General features: G+C 48.6%; 6 protein-coding genes across 6 annotated transcripts, besides 3 other annotated features; 3 read left to right on the forward strand and 3 right to left on the reverse strand.

Moving 5' to 3' along the window:
* Positions 1-1,628: 1,628 nt before the first annotated feature.
* FPSE_03902 (uncharacterized protein) lies at positions 1,629-2,852 on the reverse strand (the record flags this gene model as incomplete). Its single annotated transcript, XM_009257020.1, has 3 exons — positions 1,629-1,795; positions 1,847-2,251; positions 2,303-2,852. 3 exons carry the CDS (start codon positions 2,850-2,852, stop codon positions 1,629-1,631), a joined length of 1,122 nt encoding a protein of 373 aa, XP_009255295.1.
* A 2,323-nt stretch (positions 2,853-5,175) lies between these two features.
* FPSE_03903 (uncharacterized protein) lies at positions 5,176-6,657 on the forward strand (the record flags this gene model as incomplete). Its single annotated transcript, XM_009257021.1, has 4 exons — positions 5,176-5,642; positions 5,721-6,071; positions 6,121-6,463; positions 6,520-6,657. The coding sequence occupies 4 exons, from the start codon at positions 5,176-5,178 to the stop codon at positions 6,655-6,657; spliced, it is 1,299 nt and encodes a 432-aa protein (XP_009255296.1).
* A 3,983-nt stretch (positions 6,658-10,640) lies between these two features.
* On the forward strand, positions 10,641-14,029 carry FPSE_03904 (uncharacterized protein; the record flags this gene model as incomplete). Its single annotated transcript, XM_009257022.1, has 6 exons — positions 10,641-11,222; positions 11,269-11,294; positions 11,345-11,449; positions 11,500-12,580; positions 12,641-12,772; positions 12,959-14,029. 6 exons carry the CDS (start codon positions 10,641-10,643, stop codon positions 14,027-14,029), a joined length of 2,997 nt encoding a protein of 998 aa, XP_009255297.1.
* Positions 12,790-12,812: a microsatellite.
* Positions 14,030-15,627: 1,598 nt separating the features above from the next.
* Positions 15,628-15,667: a microsatellite.
* Positions 15,668-15,701: a microsatellite.
* Positions 15,702-17,282: 1,581 nt separating this feature from the next.
* FPSE_03905 (uncharacterized protein) lies at positions 17,283-21,044 on the forward strand (the record flags this gene model as incomplete). Its single annotated transcript, XM_009257023.1, has 5 exons — positions 17,283-17,477; positions 17,663-17,707; positions 17,775-19,950; positions 20,013-20,764; positions 20,820-21,044. The coding sequence occupies 5 exons, from the start codon at positions 17,283-17,285 to the stop codon at positions 21,042-21,044; spliced, it is 3,393 nt and encodes a 1,130-aa protein (XP_009255298.1).
* Positions 21,045-22,722: 1,678 nt separating this feature from the next.
* On the reverse strand, positions 22,723-22,935 carry FPSE_03906 (uncharacterized protein; the record flags this gene model as incomplete). Its single annotated transcript, XM_009257024.1, has 1 exon — positions 22,723-22,935. One exon carries the CDS (start codon positions 22,933-22,935, stop codon positions 22,723-22,725), a length of 213 nt encoding a protein of 70 aa, XP_009255299.1.
* A 1,319-nt stretch (positions 22,936-24,254) lies between these two features.
* On the reverse strand, positions 24,255-26,420 carry FPSE_03907 (uncharacterized protein; the record flags this gene model as incomplete). Its single annotated transcript, XM_009257025.1, has 3 exons — positions 24,255-25,365; positions 25,421-26,278; positions 26,335-26,420. The coding sequence occupies 3 exons, from the start codon at positions 26,418-26,420 to the stop codon at positions 24,255-24,257; spliced, it is 2,055 nt and encodes a 684-aa protein (XP_009255300.1).
* Between the last annotated feature and the right edge of the window lie 483 nt (positions 26,421-26,903).

The following is a 26,903-nucleotide window of genomic DNA, read 5'->3' on the forward strand; positions in this document are numbered from 1 at the left end:
AGGTCCATATAGACTTAGATACACTGCTCTATACCCTAGTTGTCGTGTACTGGAGTGTACCCAGCCAGGTTTGAATTTTCATGGCCAGGTTCGTACACGCTAAACGAGACATGCATCTTCCTCGGTGCGTATGGTGTCACCAGAATTGCCAAATATTTCTTACAAGAGCATTTTATGATTGACAAAGTGTCAGTCACACTGTAAAGGTTCGAGTCTGGATCCTTCTTTACAGGCGTTGCTTTGATTCTTCCCCCACCAACTTGATCCTAGCTGCATCAAGTCTGCCCATGAGCCAACTATCAACTCAAGCCGAGGTCTTTAGAAAGACACAAATGCCGCTTGGAATTGCCGTCTACTTTTCAAGAATTATGAACCATCATGTTCTTGTTCGTCCAAGTCCCGCCTCCTACTGCCTCCTTTATTCGTCGTCAGCTCCAGACTGTACCCCTCCATCTTGATCACCATGATCATCCTTAGAGGGGTGTCTCTTAAAGGACGCAGCTATAACTAATTGTGAGTCAAAACTGGAATCAGGCTATTTGCATTTTTTACATGATGGCCATGCATTCAGTCACTCCGCATCCATGTCTGAAGTGAAGCCTCCATGCAGCCGGACATGTAAGGGGCTGGTGCCGGCGCCGATTGCACCACACCAGGCTCAATGGACTGTACTGCCCTCGTAGTTCAGTGTTAGGTCAACTGAGGATGTAACATATAAGTGGCGCTACTCTCGTTGTTATCCAGTACCTTGCTTTGCCTGCTCATCCGTAAGGTCAAAGTCACGAATCAGTTCGCCAACCTAAATCTGTGTTCACTGAAGCTTGCAAGGTGTTCGGCCAACCTTGTATTCCAGGAGCGAAAGATCCTGCTATTTAATATGAACATAAAAATCAATGTAGACAGTTCCAATGGCAAGATCGATTCTAGTTAATATAGGAGATTGTTGATGTTCGGTTGCAGTTAGATGACGGCTTTGTTGGTATCACTGGGGTTGTGAACCCTGAGCAGCTTCTGCCTGACATGTGCCCTTGAAGTATATCTCGTTATGTAAAAGCAAAGTGATGTGTGAAGGACAAAAAGACTGGGTAGCAACTATCGGATCCGCTCCGTTGCACTGATAAACGGCAGGTCGATCAGGGGGTTGATACTGGCAGTCAGTCACTATACTACAGTACCGAGGTTCCTGTACCAGCAGTAGCAGAGAAAGATGCATTGCAATCCGAGTACGAGATGCAGTAGCGTCTGTTCAATTCCATGCAAGTGGGAGTGGGCTGTGCTTCGATGACAGCGCATGTAGTCCTTGCTGCTGAGCAAAACTCACTTGCTCAGCTGGCCTCAACCTGACAAATGTTGGATCAAAGTTGGAGCACTCCTAAGCAAACATGGGGGAGACAAGAAATGATTCTGAAAATCCGAACTCAATCTTAAGACTGTGATGTTTGTGCTCAAATACCTCTGTATCAGCCTGTCGTGGTCTGCCGTACTCAAGACCATCGTGGACCTATGACATGTCATAACAATTGACTCTTCACATATACACGACAGACAAGGAAGATGTTTTTGTTTTCGTCTGTAGTCGCATATGTTTGATTCATCTACTCTACTCTGCTCAATTCCAAGGAACCCATCTAGCAGGTCTCAGCAAAGCTGTCAACCTTGCAAGAAGTGCCATCGGGACCGCTGGACAGCTTAGTTGGCTCACTACCGTCAGAGTTGCCCTTAAACAGATCACAGTTCTTGCCCTTGTCCTGACAAGCGTTGGAGATGGTGCACGTATCGCCATAGTTGGTGTTGACTAGGACATTTGTCAGTTGTAGGGTAAGAGAAGCAGAAGGAAATAACTTACTGCCGCAAAGAACGCCACCGTTAACAGCAGCAATGTTCTCGATAACAACGTTTCGAGGACCGCCATTGCCCTTACAGTTACCACAAGATCGAACAAGCTTACCATAATCCTCAACATAAAAGTCAGAAATCTCAACGGTGCCTCGACCGTTGAACTGAACGACCTTGTCGGCAGCATGGAAAGCACCACCTCCGCGGATGATAGAGGTACCTGACTTTTGCTTCAAGGTGATGGCATCTTCACAGACATCCTCAAACCAAACGTTTTCGAGGGTGCATGTACCCTTGCAGTGAACACCCTCAGCCTGGCCAGGGCCAATGATGACGTTGCGAAGAGTGGCGCCGTCTTCAAGAATGAACATGGCATCAGCCTCACCAGTCTCTTCTTGTTCCTTGCAGACAGAAGCTGTATGATGTTAGCTGGATATACATGAAGGGTTCGTGTCAAGAGACTTACGAGATCGATCGTAGTAGGTCATGCCACCGTCGAGCTCACCAGAGACGGGAATAGCAGTAGCAACAGCAGTAGCACCGCTGGAAGCTGGAATGGTTCGCGTGATAGATCCAGATCCAGATCCGGTCTCAATGGGCTTGCTGGTGGGAGCAGCAGTCGGGTTAGCGATGACAGTATCGACAGGGTCGTCAACGGGCTTTTCGGGAGTATTGGTAGGCCCTTCAGGAGTAGGGACAGTGGGAGGGAACGGAGCTGGGGCATTGTCATCGCCCTGGCTGTTGTCGTCCTCAGCGGGAGAGGCTTGAGGAGGTGCAGGAAATCCTGGCAATCCGAAGGCGGAAAAGTCGAAATCGGTCTTCTCGATTGAAGCAGCCTTCTTGGGGGAGGAGTCAGGGATACATTGGCTGTACCACTTACTGGCTTCAACACAGGATGATCCAGAAGGACACTCCTTGTCTCCGGAATAGGCGCTGCCACCACACTGGTTGTACATTTGCACTGCAGCAAATGCTGTGCCAAAGTTGGCAATCGTCAAAAGGGTAGAGGTTCGCATATTGAAAGACGCCGGTTGAACGAGAGTATAAGAATAAAAAATTGCGAATTTCGGGCCTGCCCGTGACTACCAGAGGGCAATATGAAAGAAAGTACAAATGGCGTCGAGAGAAGCTGAATCGTGATAGCCTAGAATACCCTACTCCTTATATAAATACGCCTCCCATGCGATATTTTCATCCCTCAGCCTCTAAATGCAAGCATACTGACCCTGGGGCCTGGGCAAGAGGCTAATGACAGGAACCGAAAAAGCACCCAACAAAACGGCAGCATATCTATTGCTGAAACCTGGGCTTGGATGCTTCTGGCCACATACAGTGAGGTCTTAGCCCAAGCCTATTCGAAGGGTCTGATAACCGAGATGCTTGGTTTGGCGAGTTTTGCGAAAACGTATGGATGACAGATTGCTGGGGGTGGTAGACATCCCAGTTCACATTGAGGCCAACTGCATAATGGGAACAAGTGACCGGGAGGTCGCTTGTAAGATGGATGAAGGCGCAGAAGCCAAGCAAAAGTGTTAGTGGTTTCATCTGAAATGGAGAAACGGAAATGAGGATCAAGTAATCTCCTTTATGCGTGACTGGATCCTTGAGTGCAGGTAACATATCAAGAACTTTTGAAATCCTGTAGACTTGGACAGTTAAGGATTGAAGTTTGTTTATTTATCTACTCTAGATATATACTGTTAGCAAACGATTGCCTTTGGTGCCTAGTAGGTTAGTACATACTAAGGTAGTGTAGTAGTATACTTAGTGACCCACTAATGACAGCTAAGCATTGAAACGAAGACTTGCCCTTTCTAATGGAAAGGTCAAGTCAGCATAGCAGGAATAAGGAATCGTGGCCTGAGACATGAGATGTTTTGGACCCTGGAGGTGAAGAACTCAGCCGGGAAAGGTCGTCAATCGCAAGGGTGAGCGTAGCAGCGCCATTTGATCGAATCGCAATTGCATATCCGTACTCTCAAACTTGTCTTCCTGGCTGCGATCTCAAGGGTTTGCTAATCTGGGGAAAAACTTAGGTCTAAGCTTGGTGATGATGGATTAGTGTAACAGTGAAAGCATCGACCAAGTCATATAATTGGAGTCATACAAGTTGGGGTAGAGAACATGCTGGAGATTTGTGCTCTTTGCCAAAATGTCAAGTGCTCGGAATCACATCAGAGTTGGCGATAGCATCACGTAGGTATCCACTTTTTGGACAATCATTCTGTGAAACGTACCTCTTTGAAGACCACTCAACTTGACGCGTCTTGCTTGCATGTTGAAGCTGTGAATGTATTGAAACTTACCTATACGTGTAACATCAGGTGACTTTGCAGCTCACAATTTCGAGGTTGGTTCCTTCCATGAACTTCTGCCTCCTCCTTCCCCTTTTCATGGAACTCAAAAAGACACAGCACAGGACAGATGAAAGGGGGGGGGTTGCAACGATGACGCCACAGGTCTTCGAAAACTGGGGAAATTCAATATTTGAAGCCACGAATTCTGGCCAAAAAACCAACATTGAGATGCTCAAAATTCATGTTGAGCACAATTAACAGAAGACAAGCATACCATTGTCACGAGAACAATTGCCCAATGTACAGAAGTCTGATGGGTTACACTACGATACGATGCGGCTGCGCTATTTACTCTTTTGAGATTGCTCTCCTTTTGGACACGAAGAGTTGGACCACTTTTTTAATTTAGATTGTGTCTGTCATTTCGAGGAAAGGTTATTCGTGGCAGGCAACATCACTAAGGGGTTACTGGACGGATACAGTACGGTCCAAATGGCATCAAAGCCAGTTCCTATCTCTCTGGTTGACTGTATTTCGCTGCATTCCTTGTTTCTGGCCTCTTATCAATCATCATAACTCGCCTCCCGATGACGGTATCCTCAACAAACCGTAATCCCTCCCTCCTCCCGTCCCGTATAAAAAAGCTACATGCTCTGCTGTAAGGCGAGCCAAGTTTTAGAACCCCCCCAGATTTTTGCAAGGATCATTACCTTCCCAAACCCAATCAGCTCTGGCACAAGGTCCAGACTCAATTCCTAGACCCGGTTTTATTCGCGTCAACGTGGGACTGCTTCGGTAGCTGTAACCGTTTACTCTAGGTTAATAAGTTGCTGTACAAGACTCGACTGATTTCCGGTCCCCGTCTTGTTTCCCACTACCTACACTACCTGAGGACAGACCTTACCTATCAACCTAGACGCCGGGGTATCGCTTCTTCTTAATAAAGGCCTCTCCTCCCTCTTTCTCTCCCACAACCCGACAGTCCCACCCCCAACCAAGCCCGAAACCGCGTCATTTCCATTCTTCTTCGTCAGCCGTAGCCATGTCGTCGCCCTCCGGATCATCTCAAGGCGGCAAGCGCAAGAGAAACTCGCTTCGCGTCGAATCCACACACGACTTTGCTGAGAATGGCATCCAGACATCCTCGCGCGATGCTTCAGGCGAGGAGGGTGATACCACAGCCGCTGAGTCGGGACGTCTTCACGCCCGCGGCTCAGCTCCAATTCCTAAGAGGCAGCGCTCCAGCTCGAACCGTGATAACACCATTGACCCTGGTGAGCCCAGCGACACCACCGAGGCCAGCATCGACATTGCTGAGCGAGTTGGCCGCAAAGGACGCCAGGCCTTGAAGGAGCTCGATGAAGAGGAGCAACGCAGAATTGAGGCTATGCCCCCTCCTCCCATTGGCAACCTACAAGATCCTGCTGGTGGCTACAAGACCAACCCTCCCCCTGTTGGGCGACCTGTCCGTGTCTACGCTGATGGTGTCTTTGATCTCTTTCACCTGGGGTATGTCTCTTCCAACGTTCTGCTCTACAGAGTAGTCCGAATTGCGCAATCGAATTATGCGTACTAACAGCTATCTAGTCACATGCGACAACTCGAGCAGGCCAAGAAGGCTTTCCCCGACACAACGCTGGTCGTCGGCGTCACAGGCGATCACGAAACACACAAGCGCAAGGGTTTGACTGTTATGTCTGCCGCTGAGCGTGCCGAGACCCTCCGTCACTGCAAATGGGTCGATGAGGTTATCGAAGACTGCCCATGGGTTGTCACTCCCGAGTTCCTCGACGAGAACAAGCTCGATTACGTTGCCCACGACGATCTCCCCTATGGTGCTGACGAAGGTGACGACATTTACCAGCCCATCAAGGCCGCTGGCAAGTTCCTTGTTACCCAGCGTACAGAGGGTGTCAGCACAACTGGCCTCATCACAAGGTAAGACGATATTTCACATTCACTCAGATGATTGAGCTAACATTAGTAGAATCGTGCGCGACTACGAGAAGTACATCGCCAGACAGTTCAAGCGCGGTACTTCCCGCCAGGAACTCAATGTCAGCTGGCTCAAGAAGAACGAATTGGACCTCAAGCGTCACGTCCAGGACCTCCGAGAGAACATCACAAACAACTGGTCCACCACTGGCCAAGAACTTGGCCGCGAACTGAAGCAGTTCTGGCCTGTCAGCCGTCCTCAAAGCCCTGCCCGATTTAACAGCGCGGGTACCGCCGAGGGACTTCGTTCACCTACGACCCCAGGTACTTCTGGTACACCCAAGGAGTTTATCACTGGATACGCCCTCGGCCTTGTCGGTGGTGTTAGGGGATGGGTGAGTAGCGAGCAAATCGTGCCATATCTGATTCGGGCCGACTGACAATTACATAGATGACCAAAAGCCGAACGAATGTCGCCGATGGCAGCCGACCTCCCAGCGACGATGAGTCTGAAGAGAGCGATGCCCACGCCAAGTCGCCAAAGGAGTCGTCAAACACCCCGACGGCGGCCGCTCCCTCCAAGCTGTAAACGGAGCAGTGTACATTTAACTACAAATGTGAGAGACAGAATAAAAGCATGTCCCGATGATAAAGGAGGCAGGGTCACCGCAAAAGAGACGGCAGGTGTTTTGTGCAATGGGCTTTGGATTATTACTTTAATCAGTATTCGGCTATGCGCTTTAATAAAGGGCCGGTATACATGGCGTTCCGGCTTCTGTTTATGTATTGAATGCTCTTGCGGCTACGGAGACGTGTTAGCACGCTGCTGAGCCAGAGTCTTCTGTCTAGTACTACGTGTACAGCAGTGGGCGAAATAATTGGAAGAGATTATGTCTTGTTTGAACTTTGTGATGTCTGCATTGAGTTTCATATACTGGTGTACTGGGCTGGAAGTAGTATGTTCCAGAAGTCAAAGTCAATTGCAAAAAAATTTTTTGACAGAACTTGACCTCGGATTGGATTTGCGTTCCGTCGCACGCTAACTCAGCTGGACTGCATCAGTCTTTGCCGAAGCTGGAAGCTTTAATGAGTCCGGGTCCGAGTTTGATTACTCAAGGGTAATCAAGTTTCCGAAAGGCACAAGCGCGACATGCCACGATATGGGGGCGATTGCGCTTAGTTTGCGTTTAATTGGGCGGCTATTCTAGATGTATAGAAGCATCAAGAGTGACCGATATGGAAGTAAATGCTTATCTGAAGTAACGTTTCGTCGAAACAACCCCTTCATACATGGTAGCTATCATGATGTACACTATCAAAAGGGACATGCTAAATATGGTGTCCAAACAGTCAGCAGGAGAATGTGACAGTGCACCGACAGCAACATCGACAGCAAATACAGAAATCACCGAGACGGAGAAGGGGACAGCAGATTGGAAGGGGTAAAGATGCAAACCGTATGGACCATTGTATTCGTGGGCTTTGATGTTTGAGTTGCTGGTCGTAAAACAAAACTGCCGTGGTAGGCTGGGATTTGCAGACACTACATCATATTCGCATATGTGTCCGAAAGAGGATGCAAGCTCCGGTACATCTCGTTAAACGTGAACTCAAATCAAAATTGGAAACAGATGGTTCGCTGATTTAGCAAAGTTGCGGTGTATGGAAGAATTGCAATAACAAAATGTGAGTGGTACGCAATGGTAGCCAGATTGTAAGCAACTCCCGACGTGCAAATCTGCTACCGTTCCTAGAAAGGAACACATGCGAATCAGATTAGAGGTGCATCGGCGCTGAAAAGCTGGTCGTAAAAATGCCAATGTTAGTGATGGTATGAGTTCCTGTATGGGGAGTGGGGCAATAGCGAGGAGCTTGGCATCTCGAACCAAGATAAACATTCAATCAAGATCTGCATTTGGCAAAGCCGCTCCTTGTTGATCTCGCATTGGTCAACTAGAGCCTCCAACTACAAAAATAGTCGGATCCCAAGCGCCGGTGGCTTTCCGCTCTTGCACGCGATATGTGGTTACAGTGCTTTCGCAGGTCGCGTGGAGGGCATGAAAGAAGGATATTCTCCGTGCGGGCCGAATCTTACAGCATAGTATCTTGGGTCTCATAAAGTTGGAGATGAGGACGAGGATGAGGAGGATCATGATGCTACTAGTTCCGATGCGATGGACAACACATAGCTAGCGAATATGCAGGCCTAATTTAGAAAGACTTGCGCGCATCTGTCGTGATGGTGACCTTAGTTGCAAAGTCCATTTCCAGCCAAAAGGCGGGGGGGAAACGGTGGAACAAACAAAGGGAACGGTCCGACCCCGCATTGTTTTGAACGGCGTCCGACTTGAATTATTTACAGAAGCACTGACCTTTGTTGATACAGAAACTCATCCATCAAAGGATCATTGAACTTAAAACACAAGGCATTATTGGAGTTATCTGACTAATTCATGTATTGAAGAATGCCTCGTCTTAAATAAATTAATTCAGTAAGCTGTCGATCATCCTGACTCCCCTACCCCAACACTATGTACACACTTCCCTGGCTCATTGCACTGCAAGCAAACAGAGCTTAGTACCTACTAGACCTACGGACAAGGGTTTGACAGGCGCAGCTGCTGTATCCTATATATAAAAATAGGTCACGTCAGGTCATCATGAAATATCAACCAATAAGCCTTCGCGTGGCTGAGTCTTGGTGTGTCTCTCAATGGATTTTTACTTGGTCGCCCTAGCGCCCGACAGGGCTGGGCTAATATCATCCCTGTACAAACAAACTTAAGACAGGGATTCAAATTGGCGCTACCAGGAGAACGGATCCAGTATAGATTTCATTTTACTATGATGAATGAGGAAGAACGAAGCCAATTACCCGGGAATGCAGCACACTCTGTGACCTGGCTGGTCATGGATCACAATTAAGATAATTCTCGGGCCAAGAAATTGACCCATACCCTCATGCTTCATGAGTGGGTTAGAGCTAATTGCCAGTAACCCGCTGGATAAGCACTTGTAAAAAATTGGACAAGGGAGCCTGGAAATAAACGTGGTTCAGCAAGGAAGAAGAAAATCCAAAGTCACAACCGAACAAGACAACGTTGTAGCAAAGTTGGTAGTATCTAAAATCAATTCAGCTTAACAATAAGCATGGCCAGTTTCCCAATTCGGCAGGTTCTGTCCACCCATCGCTACTATTGATAGCAGTTGCTGTCATGTCAGCCTCAGGGAAGACACAACATGGCAGGTACTATGAGCTGGTACCTGTCAGCGATGCAAGTACAAGTTCGAGCAGGCAAGGGGGACAGCCCGTCCAGTCGGCCGCCGTTCCTGCACTCTACAAGGTACCTACCTAAGGTACGGTACAAGTTCAACACTCAGCCTCTTTTTGTATTGGATCTAGGTATTCCCCTCCTCTATCATCAATCCCTGTCAAGTAATGTGATGGATGGGCCGTTGTCACGATCGCTTCTAAAACAGCCACCAAAAGGCGCCTTGACGCCTTACCCGCACACGCTGTCTCAGTATCCCTTGCAACAAAACAAACCCGATCAAGTAGCAAGCTCCAAATCCCACTCTGTAGTACAGAACGAGAGACATACACCCTAGCTCCTAGGCAAAAGATGTTTCAGCAGCTACGCCCCTTGGTTGCTTCCCTGCTTACAAGGCTGGCTTGAACTTTAGTTGCACCTTTGTTAACCAACACAGCTTTTTCTCACTGATCGTCGCCGACATTTCGTCTCTCCTCACAAGACATTGGATAGGTAGCTGTATAAGCGCGGCTTTTCTATGAGTAGGGCATCGGATCGGTCAGGATTTTTTCAGCCAACATCGACAATCTGTCTTGGTGTCCCTACTATCGTTTGCTACCGCACTGTACTGGGCCTGGGCGCTAGTCGCTTGATCAGGTACCGTTCCTTGAAGGCTTAGATGGCGCTTGCGGCCCCGTCCCGCCACTTGTCGCATCACATCTCGACGAACAGGGAGCGGCAAGCATGCGACAAGGGTCAATGTGAAAGGGTGGCACATGGGCAGATAAACCAAACCAAACTAAACAATGGATGGACTGCATGGCTATTCGGGTTTGGTCTCGAGGCCATTCCATCCATGCTCTCTACAGCACCCCCAGACCCTCGAGTGCCTTGCATCATCCATCGTTTACTTGATGACTTCACAGAACATCTAATCTTGTCCATCCATGCATCAAGCCCCTGCGCCCCATGCTCAGCTCGCAGGGTTGTCCTCAATCTTGGGTCAATCACTTGGACCCTCCCTGCAACTCCATCTCTAATCCTTTCTCAACTACGGATAACCATGCCCAGATTCAACTAGCAATGCCTCTCTTGGTTTCTATCTTAGCATCAGAGTAAATATCTCACTTACACTGAGCCCCGTCGTCGCATCCACATACATCCCTGCTCATCACTCGAGGCTAGCATCGCCTACGCTGTGTCCCCAGCCTTAGCCGTCCATACCCTTCCTTCATCTACTGATCTTGATGAAATTCTACATCAACTCCCCCACTATTACTCCCACTTGCTGCTCTATACCCTCATCGCCCACCTTTGTTACATGAGCCTAAAGCCTTCTGTCTGCCGGGACCTGCTCATCCGCGTCTTGGGGGGGCTGTGTCTTACTAAGTTTGGCTTGACCTACAATAATTCTCCGGACGCATTGCCCTTTTCAATTCGTGCTTCTATTTATCAACTACGGGCCATGGCTAGTCTTAAGAATATCATGAATACCGAGGACGAGCCCATCGATCCAAGATCCGAGAGCCGTTCCACTGACCTGACTTCAAAGTCACCCTCTGTCCACAGCTATGTCACACCCTTGAACTATCAAACACACTCCCCTTCTCATATCAACCCTCATGACCCATCAGGATCATCCAAGTCGTCCTCTGTTATTGATCCCTCATCACCGACAACAGCCGATCTCAATATGAATAACCGACGACGCCGTAGCAACATGAGCATTGACTCTAATGATACACATTATGCTACCCAGCATGCTTCATCGTCAAACGCCCTCATGAGGCCCTTTACGACTGCAGCGAGCGGCGAGTCCCGTGTCAGGTTGACTCCAATTACTGGAAAGATTAGCAAGGCAAAGAAAGGCGTACTAGTTCATAATTGTGATCAGTGTCCCAAGGTAAATCTCTTTTCCCTACATACAACCACGCTTCTAAACCAGCCAGACTTTCTCTAGAGCAGAACACCTGAGGTTTGTTCCTCATCCGAATTTGGTGGACGTTTCTAACAGTTGTGACCCAGACGACATCAGCTCAGCCATTCGCCTCCAGAGTTGTATTGCTCTATCCCTGGTTGTAACAAGACCTTCTACCGCAAGGATCTTCTCGATCGACATGTTCAGAGACAGTGCGTTGAGCATATTGTATTAGAACTGCTTCAATACTAACAAAGAACAGTGACCAAGATGCCGTGGATATCATTGAACCGGAGCACCCTCCTGCCCAGGGCAGTTCGAAGACACATTTACTGTCCCCTGCGGAGACTACACGACCCAAGCCTATCGAAGCGTTCAACGATCCTCAAACATTGGCTCCTGTGAATAGCAGCTCTAATGTCACCGGGGCTTGGCAACCAATGACTTCTGCACCCAACATAAACCGCAACTACAAGACGGAACCTAGTATAAACGGACCGGCTGATTACACAGGCCACTACGCGTTAGGTCCTGAGCTGCCAGCAGTAAACAATAGTTTTATGTCAAACTATGATGAGCCAAGAATCATGCCGGCTATGCCAATACTGCCGACTCTACATGAGAGTGCAACTCCAGAACTACATTGGCAAGGCAGCTCCGGATCAACAAGCGCTTTCTCGACTCCTCCGAATAACTCAAGACGTACCCAGTTTCCTGTGCCGGTTGCGAACGAACCTTGGATGACCCCGGCGTCAACTTACCAGGGCGCTCCGAACGATATATCAAGAACTAGTATGGACCATGTCACATATTCTGCCCCATATGTGTACAACAGCACTCCGCCACAGGTCTACACTCCTGTCTTTGGCATGGACCTATCTTTACCTGGATATCCCGAAGACACTACTTTCAGTACTGTCGGTCAAACACCCAATTCCACAGTTCGTAGTGTATCCCCTTCATTGGCTGTTGCTCAATCTGAGACTTTGTTAGCTGTTCCGTCGCTACCAACTTCAGGCGGGACTTTCGATTTGGCCAGCTGCAGCTCTGGGACCTCAGGAGGAAACGGCTTGTTAAGCACTCATGATTTGATGCCACTTTCCCTTTCATCTGCTACTAGTGAAGCAATTCCAAGGTATCTTGAGGTTTATTGGGATCAAGTCCACCCCAAGGAGCCTATCATTCATAAGCACACATACCAAGACGTCCCTGAGGAAGAGACAGAGCATATACATGTGCTGCAATGTGCTATGGCCGCACTGGCAACACAACTTATTCCCAACGCAGACGACCGCATGAAGGGAGCGGAGCTTCATGCTTACGCCTTGCACAAGTCCAAAGTGGTGAGTTGAGTGGGAAAAGGACTCGCCTAGGCAACAAGCGGCCGTTGCTGATACGCTTAGTTTACACGCTTTGAAAAGTGGTCAATGCCAGTCCAGCACACGATTGCACTATGCGAGTACTACGCGCGGTTTCGCGGTAAAAATTCATATTCGCACCAACCCTCTACCCGGTTCACTTCGCTCTATAACAGGGTTAGTTTTTCTTAAGTTTCTTCTTCTTCTTCTTCTTCTTTATGTCTTTCTTTCTATATTCTATTATGATACCACTTTCTTTACTCTTCTTCAACCTTTTCCTCCTTCTTTTGGTAGATCTGTCTGCTTCATACTTCTTCTTGTTTCGACAACCTACATTCGAACGCTCAGCTCAACTCCCGATAGGTCGTCAGTGATCAACTCGCTTCTACTTCTCGCCCCTCCATCAAAGATGGACATCAAGCTTGGAAAGCCTGGATTGCCGCAGAATCAAGACGACGGTTGTTGGCAGCTTGCTTCCTGCTTGATGTACATAGCTCATGGTACCACGAACGCCAATACACTTCTGTCGTCGGTTTAGATTACTCTTCTCCGAGTACTCTCCCAATCCCGCTTACAGCTACAACGACAAAGGCTTGGGAAGCCTGTGACCCTCAATCATGGTCAAAATTACGGACAAGAAGGGCTCCAAAATCCATTTCTAACACAAACCTGCGAACACTATCTGCTTCTGATATAGCATCTGGCCCAGCTTTTGATGCGGCAGTTTTACTTGCTGTATACTCATTATCCCTTCCACGGCGCCAAAGCCCATCGCAAATTAGCCTTGTGGAAGATGTAGCAAAGTTCAAGTCAAATGTGTTTCCTATTTCAAGGATATTCCCCCAGTCAGCTATTGCCAGCACTTATCTAGCATTACACCACACACCCCTCTACCATCTATTATCAGTATCTGGCAAGACCTGGGTTTTCAACAAAAAGCTGACTGACCTAAACTTGTTTGCGGAACACCAGAAGCTTCTAGACACGTGGAGAAGCTCAGGCACGGCTTCAATAGCAACTGTGTTTGCTGCGCGGTCGTTAAAATTATTCCTTAACTTGCAGACCTCGCTCAGTCAGGCTAAGAGTAGCAGAGGGGAGACTTGTCCGGTAAAGACAAGACCCCTGTCCGGTATATCGAATTATTGGGGCATATATGTCTGCTCTCTAATCTGTTGGGCTTTCGGTCTGACAGAGGAACAAGATAAACCTAGAATCAGCGCGACACAAGATGCTACGAAGGAATGGATTCTTAGGGTTGCATCTCAAGAGCCATCCGAGGTACACATCCAAAGCGACCGCAACGGGGCTCGAGGGGTTGTCGGTCTTGTGAGGCAAATGTTGTCGACTGAGTGTCTAGGAGGAGGGAACAAACTTTTTTTCGATGCCATAAACGTTCTGATACGACTGGAGGGGGAGGTTACTAGCAACTGTTGAGCTGGTTTACGAAGATGGGGCACTTGCTTGCGGTCGAATTTGGCTGTGTTGGGCGCATTGCAGCGGTGTTGACGTGATATAGAGACCGCATAGCGACTGGAGTTTGGCGGTCAAAATAACAGGGAAAAGAGAGCTCATGCACATGTTATGGAGTAAGGCGTTGATTCTGGAGGATTGTATATTGCCTCGGTTGCAGACATCGGTCCATTGGCAGCATAGCATTGCGAAGCATTACAGACACGAATGTATTGGTTGTTGTTTATGCTGCTTACATACGCCCACATTTTAATAAGATCGTGCATAGATGTGAAATAAAACTGTTGAGAATGTCTCAAAGAAAGACAAGATGAGACATGAGATTGCTGATATCAAATCGAATTATTAACCCAGTGACATTATCTGGTTACTATGGTCTCGGAAGTCTCGGGGGTTCATTGAGGATCTCAACTGGAGACGAATGTCTATTCTTATTCATATACGTCCTGGTCATGAGTTAGACCAGACCACAGTTATGAACTCCTCTCAAGAAGAAGAAGAAGAGCTCGGATGGGGAAATAGGGGATGGTAAGAGAGCTAACGTTAGGTGGCTTGCGGCTTCGTCTCAGCTCGAGACAGGGCCAGAGGAAGACGAGAAAAACAGAGACAAGGGTCCAATTAGTCTTTAATGAGGATTAACTATATTTGGGCGCATTCCAGTGACGTCGGAATGAGTTGTCACACACTTTTGCCGGTACAGTAAGCAAAATGCCGGTTAAAAGATTAATTTGACTTGAAGAATGGATTTACGTGTCGACTGCGAAGGGTGAATACTGAGAGTAGAGCAGGAAAATAGATACGAATGTAGGTTAGACTTGAGTGAATGAAGTAGTCTACAGGGTTCATAGGGATGCAGTCTTGATCACATGCAAAAGACCATGATATAGCCAAAAGAAGAAGCGGTGACAGAAAAACAACAGAAAATTAGCCATCGGTCTGCTAACTAATATAGACACCAACCACCATGCCCTTGTCGCATGTCCGTATTGGAACGGTGATGGAAGATCATGCTTCCATCGTTAAGTTAGTCTCACTGTAAGTCACTGTACTTGTACAGTACATGTCCTAAAGTTCCTTTTGCTAACCTCTTGTGTTCTTTTGCACTCACTGTAAATCTCAATCCGAATCGACGATTTCAACACTGGATATCTCTCGTCAGATAGTCCTAGATAGACAAATGATATATACCAAGACTTCCGATCTGGCAGGTTCCCGGACAATCGGCACCATGGGGGCCAAAAGGACAAGGCCAAGAAGCCAAGGGTTAGGAGGAGTTGCCTGTTGTGGAGGGGACGATCCAATAGAGGGGAACAGACTTGAGCCCAGTGTAATACGATGAAATTCAAGACGAGGCATATATGTAGCCCTAGGGCGAGGTACTGAGGAAGAATTGGCTAGACTCGATGCCAACAAATACTTGACACCAAGGTAGTCTAACGTACTGTGAGGCTAAACAAGAACGGAAGAAGCGAATTCGGTTTTATTCGGCCAGGCTAAATAAAAGTAAAAAGCACGAGAGGTATTTTCTCCAGGCTCTGAATAGCAGGACAAAGAAACAAAGGTACATACATACATACATACATACATACATACATACATACAGTACAGTACAGTACAGTACAGTACAGTACAGCACCTGTTGGAACGGCTTTTACGGCTTGTCCAGTTAGGTATAGCTGTCTTTGTAGACGGACGGATTCATAGACAGTCCAGAATACGTGTCCAGTGACAGTCAATCCCCTAGTCAGTCACGGCCAAATCGGCACGGGAAGATACGCCCCAACAAGCTATTCACGGGCTCTAAGTTAGTCTGGCCTGGTCTGGCCTGGGTTGGGCTGAAGCAGAGGCAAAGGCAAAAGGCAGAAGCACGAAGGAACATGAGCCATGTCGGAAATTGGGAGTAAGATTGTTGTATGTATCTTTACGTATTGTACCTGCCCTGTCTACCTAATAATAAATAAATGTTGGTACCTACTATCTTACCACCTTGTCTTATCTGAATAAAACAAGGGAGGTTTCCTTTTTGCTCTTGCCGTTCCGTCTTGTTTCTTTTTCTCCTTGGTTTCTCTGCCTTACTTAACCCAAGGTCTTATTATCATTATGCGAGACATAAGAGAACGAGATTAACCCATCTGTTTACTCCATAACCTGTTACTCAAATTAGTATCATGGTTACTCCTGAGTCTCTGGACCCCCCATTTTTGTTTAATTCAACCTCTTGTCTCGTCTCGTCTCGCCTATAACCGAGTTGAATTTAATTTGGATCGTAATTCTGTTACTACCTTCTTATACTTCTTTTCTCTTGCGAACGAGCTCGATCTTGCCACTGCCGACACCTGCATAGTCAACACGTCCTTCATCTTTGACTACCCAAGCGATCGACCATTATACTTTCGACGACGACTTGTGTCAGCTCCGTCTAGGAACTTTGCGCGTTCCTTGTCCCACCCACGCGCGCTGACATCGATAACGAGGCTTGGCCGTGGCTCGGCCTTTCGTCACTCGTCAAAGGAGCAAACCAATTTGGTATACGGTTCGATTCGGTTCGATACGGGCAGTGCAATCACAATCTATCATCGGGACGGAAGGAAAACAAAATTGCGAGCAAAGGCGCACGTCGCAATTCAATATTGAACCCAAGGGACCACGAGTACGACACGTCCACTTATACAGCCGCATTGAAAAGGGGGCCGAAAAAGGAGTTTCATCCATGCGAACAATCTAGAGCTGGATTACGCTTTTCCCGTAACGAATAAGACGACGCGAATAATAAGCCCGGTTCGAACCAGGACAAACACGAGCGACAAAAAAACCTTGAGCCTGAGTTTGTTGCTGAGGGAATATTCTTGCATATTCCCCAAGATAGAAACTTTAACTGGACGGACTCTCAGATATTATTTATTTATTATCTGTACCTGGCCTTGCCTTGTTTGCTACGTCACCTCGCACCAATCCCATCATTCGACCCTTGGTACTACCTACATCTCTGCAACAGGTTACAGGGCACTTGGTGAACGTCATCACCTGGAAAGGAAATCAGCCTGAGCTGAGGCCGAGCCTGAGACACCACACCCACCCACCCACCTGCAAGTCCGACGGGGGTTGCTTTCAGGGCCACCAGCGCAGTAACCCCGCGGTCGATCGATCTATTGCCTGAGCTCCAGCTGTCCACCCACTACTGTACGCTGCAGGCCTAGCCAAGGCCTTTTCTGCCGTCATGGTGCGCATCATCCCAACAAGACTCAAATCCGTCTCTCGATCTTCCTCCTCTTCCTCCGCAACAATCTCCGTCACCAACGGAAACTCCAAAAAGAATCGCAGCAACAGTCCCCCCATGAGATCAAAGAATGACAGCACGAGCCCTTCCAGGGATGCCGGAAATGGCCTGGCTTTGAGAGTTTGGATTATAAGAGTATGTAATTGTGCTTATGCCATGCCGCCGCCGCGATACGCGAGCCCCAACCCAATTCTTCCTTGTCTGGCTGGCTCTGTTGCATCGTTGCTTCGTTGCCAGTCGAGAATGCCATACATTGGCCAGGACACAGAGCCGATTTCAGAACAAACTCAAATTAGGAACAATTACTAACTCTCCACTAGGGAAAAGACCTTGCGGCCAAAGATCGCAGCGGCACATCCGATCCTGTAAGCTCCTCTTCAACGTCATTCTCGCAAAATGTTTCACGAGAAATGCTGACAGTAGCCTCCTCAGTACATCATCGTTTCCACCGGCGAATCACGAATCGTAACCAACGATGTCCCCAAGACACTCAATCCAGAATGGAACGTTTCCGAAGAAATCCCTCTCACTTCCGTCCAAAACCTTCTCCTAAGTGTTATTTGCTGGGACAAGGATCGATTCGGAAAAGACTACATGGGCGAATTCGATCTCGCTCTTGAAGAGATCTTCAACAACGGCAAGGTGGAACAGCAGCCGACCTGGTATCGTCTCAAGAGCAAGCGTCCCGGTAAAAAGACAAGCGTTGTCTCCGGAGAAGTCCAGCTGCAGTTTTCCCTCTTCGACTCGACAAACCCATCGGCCACAGCACAGGAGATCCTTGAAAAGTTCCAAACCCTTGTAGGCGCCGCTCCCGCTGGGTCTCGTAATGTTACGCCCTCGATGACGCCTAACCTGGGTCCCAATGCGGCTCCCCAGTCCGCCGCTAATCCCCAAGACAGTCCCAGTGACGATGACGAATTCGACGAGGATGATTCTGATTCAAGTGACTCGGACTCGGGAGACGATCAAGACCAAGATCCCACCAAGCGCAAGCGCCGACTTCGAATCCGAGGACTGAAGAAGAGGAGACGCAACAATCCTTACGCATTTGCCAGCAACGGTTTCGACACGGTCGGCGTCATCTACCTTGAAGTAGTCAAGATTACAGACTTACCTCCTGAATCCAATCTTACACGCACAAGCTTCGACATGGATCCATTTGTTGTCGCGTCCCTCGGCAAGAAGACATACCGCACTCGTCGCATTCGTCACAACCTCAACCCCGTCTTCAACGAGAAGATGTTGTTCCAGATTCAGAGCCATGAGCAGAAATACTCATTCTCATTCACCGTTATCGACCATGACAAGTACTCAGGAAACGACTTCATTGCTTCCTGCAATCTTCCGCTCCATGAATTGCTTGAGCGATCCCCCAAAGCCAACCCTGAAACTGGACTGTACGACCTCAAGGTGCCTGCGCAGGCCGAAGCGCTTCCTTCCCGATCACGATTCAAGAAGCTCGCCATGTCGCGCTCCAACTCTTCTTCAAGCATCAGCAAGATGATCCGCCCACCACTGAGCAAGCACGCGTCCAGCGGCAGCACAACAACCGCAGTTCCTGCTTCGGCACCCACATCAAACCCCAACATGTTGGCGCCAGCGGATGCCCTTGCCAACACAGGTGCTGATCCGGATTCAACCGCTCAGGATGGCGGAGATTCCGACTTCCACGAATACACAGTGCCCCTCAAACTGAAGGACCTTGAAAAGTGGGAGAAGAAGCACAACCCTATTCTGTACCTGCGCGCCAAGTACATGCCATACGATGCTCTCCGACAACAATTCTGGCGGGCCATGCTTCGGCAATACGATGCTGATGAAAGCGGCCGAATCAGCAGAATTGAACTCACAACAATGCTTGAGGCTTTGGGCTCCACACTTACTGAGGCCACTATCGACACCTTCTTTTCGAGATTCCCCCACCGGGATGCCGACAATGAGGAGAATTGGGAGCTTACCATGGACGAAGTTGTCATTTGTTTGGAAGACCAATTGCAGGGCAAGAGACGATCTTCAGCCACTGTGGGGGACAAACTGAAGCATCTTGTACCGGACATGAAGAACCTCCTCCACGTATCTCATCCAGGTAACAATAACAGCAATGGTGGCTCGGAAAACCCTAGCGTTCTGGACCTGAGCGCAACCTCAGGAACCCAAACACCAATTTCAAACGTCCCCACGTTGAAGACACCTGCAGATGAAGAGGGTGATCCCCTAGACAAGTCCGACAGTGGTGACGATCGTGGTGAGGAACATGTAGTCGAGATCCGAGAATGCCCTATCTGCCATCAACCACGACTCAACAAGCGCAAGGATGCGGACATCATCACCCATATCGCGACTTGTGCCAGCCAAGATTGGAGACAGGTCAACAGTGTCCTAGTGGGCGGATTCGTAACTGCCAGCCAGGCTCAGCGAAAGTGGTATTCTAAGGTTATCACCAAGATCTCTTACGGTGGATACAAGCTGGGTGCCAACTCGGCCAATATCCTTGTCCAAGATCGTCTCACAGGACAGATTAACGAGGAGAAGATGAGTGTCTATGTCAGATTAGGAATCCGTCTTCTCTACAAGGGTCTCAAATCTCGAGATATGGAGAACAAGCGAAGTAAGTACAGAACATTAGGCGTTGAAAGGCAACTTTAGGACGAACGCTAACACAACAACCAGTCCGAAAGCTGCTTAAGAACCTCAGCGTCAAGCAAGGCAAGAAGTTTGATGACCCCGCGTCCAAGGATGAGATCGAGAAGTTCATCGCTTTCCATGGTCTCGACATGTCAGAGGTTCTACTGCCACTAGAAGAGTTCAACAACTTCAATGAGTTCTTCTACCGTGCTCTGAAGCCCGATGCTCGTCCTTGCTCAGCACCTCATAACCCTCATATCATCGTGTCACCAGCCGATTGCCGCAGTGTTGTTTTCAACTCCATCTCAACCGCTACTAAGATTTGGGTCAAGGGTCGCGAGTTCAACATGAAGAGACTTTTGGGAGACGCCTATCCCGAAGACGTATCCCGGTTTGAAGGTGGAGCGTTGGGTATCTTCCGACTGGCTCCACAGGACTACCACCGCTTCCATATCCCTGTCGATGGTGTCATGGGCAAGCCCAAGACGATCGAGGGCGAGTACTACACAGTCAACCCTATGGCCATTCGATCAGCTCTGGATGTGTACGGAGAGAACGTGAGAGTTCTTGTGCCCATTGACAGCGAGGCTCATGGCCGTGTCATGGTCATCTGCGTGGGTGCTATGATGGTGGGCAGCACTGTTATCACCCGCAACGAGGGCGACAAGGTTCAACGTGCAGAGGAGCTTGGATACTTCAAGTTCGGTGGCAGCACCATCTTGCTCCTGTTTGAGCCTGGAAGAATGGTCTTTGATGATGATCTTGTGGACAATGGCCACGATGCACTTGAAACTCTGGTAAGCCATAAATAGAGTATGAGGCGAAGTAGTCAGTAGCTAACGCATCAAACAGGTCCGAGTAGGCATGTCTGTTGGCCACACGCCTAGTGAGCCGCAGTGGACTCCTGACATGCGAAAGAATGCAGAGAACATCACGGAAGCCGAGAAGAGAACTGCCAAGCGACGTATCCAGGGCAACGTGGCGCTACAAGATTCGCCGGATGGCAGCGGAGAGGAAGAACAGGCGGCACGATCATCCAAGCCAACCATCGACACTATGGCTGCGTCGGCGATGTAGAGATGTCGGCCCAGCAAACGGGAGCGATGCAAGCGGCATAGCCGCCGTTAGAGGCGGAGGCGGCGGATAGTATATTCAACATTACGGAGGGCATGTAGAAGATGGATAAATAGCCTTCGCAGACGCCTAGATATGGCCATTGAATTGGCCGTGGAGGGATTTGTATGAGTGCAAAGGAGAGCATATTCACTATCGTTGGACAAAGACAAGATGAGCAAGAGTGGGAGGAACATAGGATTTTAACTCGGGCTGATGAGAAACGAAACGACGGAAACGAAAAAAGCGACATCGGAAGCGACTGGACAGTAACACATAACAACGGTTTTGTTTATATCTGGTAAATCTGTAGTGAGCAATTCATCACAATACTGGCCGCAACATCCGTTTTTATGATTCGACTTTGTGACTGTGTAAGTTGGCTGGAGTTTAGATACGTCAGTGCTATTAATAGACGCTGAGCGAAGCAAGCAAGGAAGCTGTCTGACGTGTTGTGTAAGCTTCAATAGCTCGGTTCGGAAGAGGCTATGGTATGGACAGTACGATTTTAGAAAGCCGATCCGACCCGAGGGAAAGTAACATTTTGGCTTTCCTACTTCATGGTGCAACTCAGGGCTGAAGTCTGGGGTAAAGACCCAGGCTTTCAATTGTGTCCCTTGCCCTGAGACTTGACTGAGGTCTGTTTCATGCACTTATACGCTGTCTTGAAGCATCGCATCATGGGCTTGATTGAGTTTAAAGGACTCACAAGGTCCTAAGAAGAGCTTCATAGATATGGACCATAAAAAGATTTGCAAGCTGGTAAAGTCGTAACATTGCTGGGTTTTCCTGAAAGAGAAGAAGAAGAACTCGCATCTTCTAAATCTGTTGTTGGTCTTGTAGTAAGATTCATCAGCCACAGTTGTCTCCATGTCAACACCCCGCAAAGTAAGGCAACTAGCGGCGGGCCCCGACTACAGGGGGCATGCGGTGTGGGCAGATGGTCATGCCACTGTTTTCCGATTTGAGTCATGTGTTGTCAGGGGTCAAAGAATGAGATTTGAAGGTCCTTGACAAGGCATATTTGATAAAGTAGAATGAGGTTCGAGGTATGGATTTCATTCCGGGTATCTATGTAAGGGAAAGGAGGTTGTTTCTTCCAACCACTGGACAATTAAGACAACAAATAAAAGGAAGAAAGACAACATTTGCTTCTGAACAAAGCTTCGCCCTCGCCCGTCTGCAGCCGGAATTCTCGTTGCCTGGAGATCCAAAGGAAATAACAAAACCGCATACCAGGCAAACCGAAGGTACAAGTCGTACAGCATTACGCAAGTACTCTGTACATGTGCCTGCATTGTGCCATTCTGGCACGAAATGCCGTGATTGACACTTTGCGGTCCCGGAAGGTCACGACCGGGACCCACCCTTTCTGGGCTGTTTTTGCTGCATCTCGTCTGAGGACGGTCCTTTGGTAGTTGATTTGTTGGGGCTTTGCAGGGTGCGAGATTATTATTGGGAAACGTTTTCAGAAGGTAGATGCTGGCGTCTTTGAGAAAGTCGTAGACCGTGTATGGTGTAAAGGGAGAACTCCGTCGGGTGTAAACAAGTTATATGCGCCAGATGCCGTGTCCCAAATGCAGTAAGTCGACTCATCTCATAAGTCGTGAGTAAGAAAACAATTGTTCGCGAGTCTTCTTGTTTAGTGTCGTCTGTTTGGGGCCCAGTCTGAGTCTGAAGCATTCGATGGGCGTCGCTCAGAGCGTTGAGCGGGAGGTGAAGGAGATCGAGAGGCAGGGCGCATCAGAGATGAGGGAGCCTGGTTTGGGAGGGCCAGTTCGGGAGAAGGCTGTCGAGTCTGGCGCCATGAAGCGTAGAGTTGCTTGCAGAGGTGGGCGGTCATTGTGTAAGTCATTTTGACGGTATTGCAAGTCGGAATGCGAAGACTTGAGTGTGAGTATGAGTGGTGTAGTCGAGCAGTTGACCAGAGAGGTGTGAGTGTGGTTTGTAGGTGGATGTGTGAATAAGTGGTGAGTGCGAGGGGTGAGATGCTATTTATTAGATTATGCAAAGTCAAAGTCAAAGAAAAGGGAAGGAAAGTTACCAAATGAGAAGAGCTTGTGTTTAAGTACCTCTAATAAGGTTGGTTCACTTCAAAAGGAGGTTCTTCCTGTCTTGACTTATTCGTTGGTACCTGGATTAAACCTGCCTTGTCTGCAATGCTCCAACTTTACCGCAAGTACCCTTAGGTTGTGGAGACTCTTCAGCAGAGACCTAACAAAGGGGAGGTAGGTACTCCGTACCTGCCTGACCTTACTGGAGGGACACAGACGCACCTGCCCGCCAACTCAAAAGTGGTTTTCCGAACCGAAGCGACCTAAAAAGCAGGCAGGGCAGGCAGGAGATCCCGAATGGGAAGGAAACGTGCTGCCTGACCAATCATGAGCCACCTAATTGTAAGAAACGCCCGACCTTTGGGCTGATGTGGCACTGAATCGTATGACCAACGCATACTTAACGAATTTTAGCTGTTAGTCTAGGCTGTTTCAACTGTGGCTTGTAATTATCCCTGTCCAACCGAACCCTTTTTCTTCCAGCTTTTAGACTTTGTTCCAGCAGGGTCGAGAACAAACGAGTTTTTGTTTCTTGTCAAAGTCGAGATGAATCTGGAGCACCTCCTTCCTTGTTGATGTTTCTTGGTTATAATGTAGGTAAGCAATGGTTGGTAATATACTGCTACAGTCAACCATTACCAATAATTCATCATTCGCAAGACCGGACTACTAAGATAACTAACTGTGTGGGGGTTGGCTCAAATCGACTGTTGCTGACACCATCCTACACCGTTTTTCCTCATCGCTTCCAAGTCAACCTCTAAAAGATTGGTTTCGTGTTCGTTATTGACCTTGATGAGCCCACGACCCGTCTTTGATTATCTAGGCTGGCGATCGTCAATCTCCAGTGAAGCGACTAGTCACTTCATATGTATCACGAGATCTGAAACGATCAACATTTCTGTTGGGCATTTCAATGTGAGCCTCTAGGTCAAGTTACAACAATCACATCGATATAAGACAGAGTTCCAGCTTCCAGGCAATAAACAGCGGCAAGAATTTGAATGTTTTGCTACTTGAACTTTTCTCATTAAAAGCTTTCCCAATAGACAGACGCCAGGTATATCATCCATATAGACATTAGCAAACGTATAATCCAACACCTCCAAATCAAATTAACTCATGCATAAGATCTTCCAACCATGATATCTCCCACAGGACGTCCAGAAAAGGTTGCGTGTCCTGCATTCATCCCCACGCCTTCTCGCACAACACCCCATCGAACCTGAAGCGTTTCAACGCCGTTCTCTCTCGGCACGCGATGGCATCGTGCGCTCAAGACTGCCGAGCATGTTCCACCCACCAAAGTGAGTGGGTTGCCGGCCGGGGCTCCGCTCTCTACGGTACCCCGGGGATCCACCTTTCGGAGAGATAGGGTGGCAACGCCAGATGCCAGTGCCAGAAGCAGCACAAGGAGTATAAGCAATGGCAGCGAGCTGAACCCAATGCCTGTAGTCGAACCTTGACTACCGTCCACAGACACGAGCAGAACACCCTGGCTTAGAAGAAAAGCCATGGCTGTAATCAGGAAGAAGAGCATCCAGGACACGGGTCGAGGCAGGGTAAGGTAAAGAGAAGTTGTCTGTGCACCCAGAGGTTCACCGGAAGATACACGGAAAGACAAAAGGTCTGACGAGAACTGCGAGAACTCGTGAGACAGGTAAAACAATGTCAGCAGCGCGTTGCTTGAGAGGTAAAGAATACCCAAAAGAAGCTGAGGCAGCGCAGCGACGATAGCCAGGCCAGGCCGTGACATTCCTGTCGGTAGCTCGTATACCACTGTCGCCTTGCCAAACGTCGAGAACGCCTTCTTTGGGTCGTCCATAGCTCCCAGGGCCAGGGCAGCCGCTGTCAAGCCCACAGGCGTAATCCACGTCAAAATCCAGACAGTCCATCGGCTAGGTGAAGGGATATTATACCAGTAGCTGGACTGTGAATACCAGTATTTGCCCTCTCGGTCACCCCACAATCCTTTCTTAACCTCCTCCTTAGTGATGAGGCACGAATCCTGAGTGCTGTAGTCGGGGTCCGCAAGGAATGAGGTAAGTGCATCGCCAAGCGTAACCAGCGGGTTGAAAGATTGTCGAGTAAGAGCCAAAGCAATGGCAATAGCGTAGGTGAAGATGAGAACAAGGTTAACGAGTGTGATGGCAGCTAGCAGAGGCCCGTTGACATTGAGCGATGATTTGGACTTGTCGGACTGTTCGGTTGTAATAATTATGGCATTATATCTGAAAAATGTCAGCGATGACTTTCGTGTTAGTCTGCGTATGATTCCTCGCTTACATTACTTGGGAGGCAAGGGCAAACGCCATCATGATTCCGGATAGCGTAGCCCTGGTTGAGGAAATGAGTGACAAGTTTCGCAACGAAGGAATTCCGATGTCGAGCCACTCAAAGTTCTGATGGGCGTTGTCTAACTCGGCGCGGGTCGGGCTGTTGAGAATTTGAACGACGTAGTTGGCTCCGGCAATAAGAACAATAGCAAGGATGTTGACGGCTGCCATAATCCCCCGAGAAATGCCCTCAACTGTGGCCGAGTTGCCTTGCATCAACGTCGACTCCCAGGTCGCCATATGCCCCTTGGCGGAGGCCAGGGCGAGGCAAGTTACAGAAGCCACAAGAACGAAAAAGGCTAGAACCATGTTTGTAGCAACTCCAGCCCTCCATCCTGTCATGAGAGACCTATTCCGTACTGGTCGTTCTTCCACGAGCATCTTCTCCTGCTCGGCTCTTGGAGTACCTGGTCTCGAGTTCTCCGGCGAGAAATCGAGCTGAGATGGCTGGGTGCGATGAAACTGACCCGGCTCAGGGCTATCTGGAATACGATGCCTTTGAGCGAGAGTCTCGGGCGTCTCGCCCCGCATGAAGTTGATCACATAATCGGGAATGATGTCGCTGCCGAGGAAGCTAGATACAGAACGGCTGATGCTGCCGGCAGCACGGCGAGGAAATGACCCTGAACTTTGCGGGATAGACCGTGAGTTGGAAGGGCGACGAGCGTAGTTGGGGATGGAAGATCGAGAATTGCTGAAACTGTGAAAGGGCCATTTGACGGTTTGTCGTCCTGAAGAAGAAGTGAAGCCTCGAGTCCGGCCAGTCGGGGGTCGTGTGGTTGTTGACGAGCCAGGCTCTTCCGAGATACTGTATCGAATTAGTTCACTGTCGTCAATAGACATGACTGTAGTTGCTCAGTTTACCTTTCGAAATTCATAACCGAGCCTGGCTTAGCCCAGACCCATGGGAGAGTCGACCGAGTCGACGGAGGTCCTTCTATTGGACTCATGGCTTATAAGATGACGGAATATGATGTATGGTTTGTTCAAGTTCAAAGGGCTGTCACACAATGTGGCGAAGTTGAGTCCAGGGCGCGGGTCAAGGCAGATCGAATGCAACACTCGTTGGTCAATGATGGTCAAAGTGTATAAGATGTGTTGGTCACTGAGAACATTCGAGATTGAATGGGTGAGTAATGGTCAAAAAGAGTGAAAATGGCTACGGTGATGAGCGCAGCTCGCCTCGAGCAAGTAAAAGATGAGAAGGAAACGACAGACTAAACGTTAAACGTAAATGAGTGTAAGAAGCGAATCGCCAAAGCCGATCAACAGGCTGCGCAAGGTGAAAAGAAAGACCGTGAAGAAGAGGGGGAAAATACAAGCATGAGAAGGAAGTCGTGGACCAAAGAGATAAGAGAGGATAACCCGGCTTCTCGTCACCAGATGTCGAGGGATCCTGGCTCATGAGCCAGGATCTCCCGTCTCCCCAGGGA

Source organism: Fusarium pseudograminearum, chromosome 1 (genome assembly GCF_000303195.2).
Source record: "Fusarium pseudograminearum CS3096 chromosome 1, whole genome shotgun sequence".
Taxonomy (NCBI): Eukaryota; Fungi; Ascomycota; class Sordariomycetes; order Hypocreales; family Nectriaceae; genus Fusarium; species Fusarium pseudograminearum.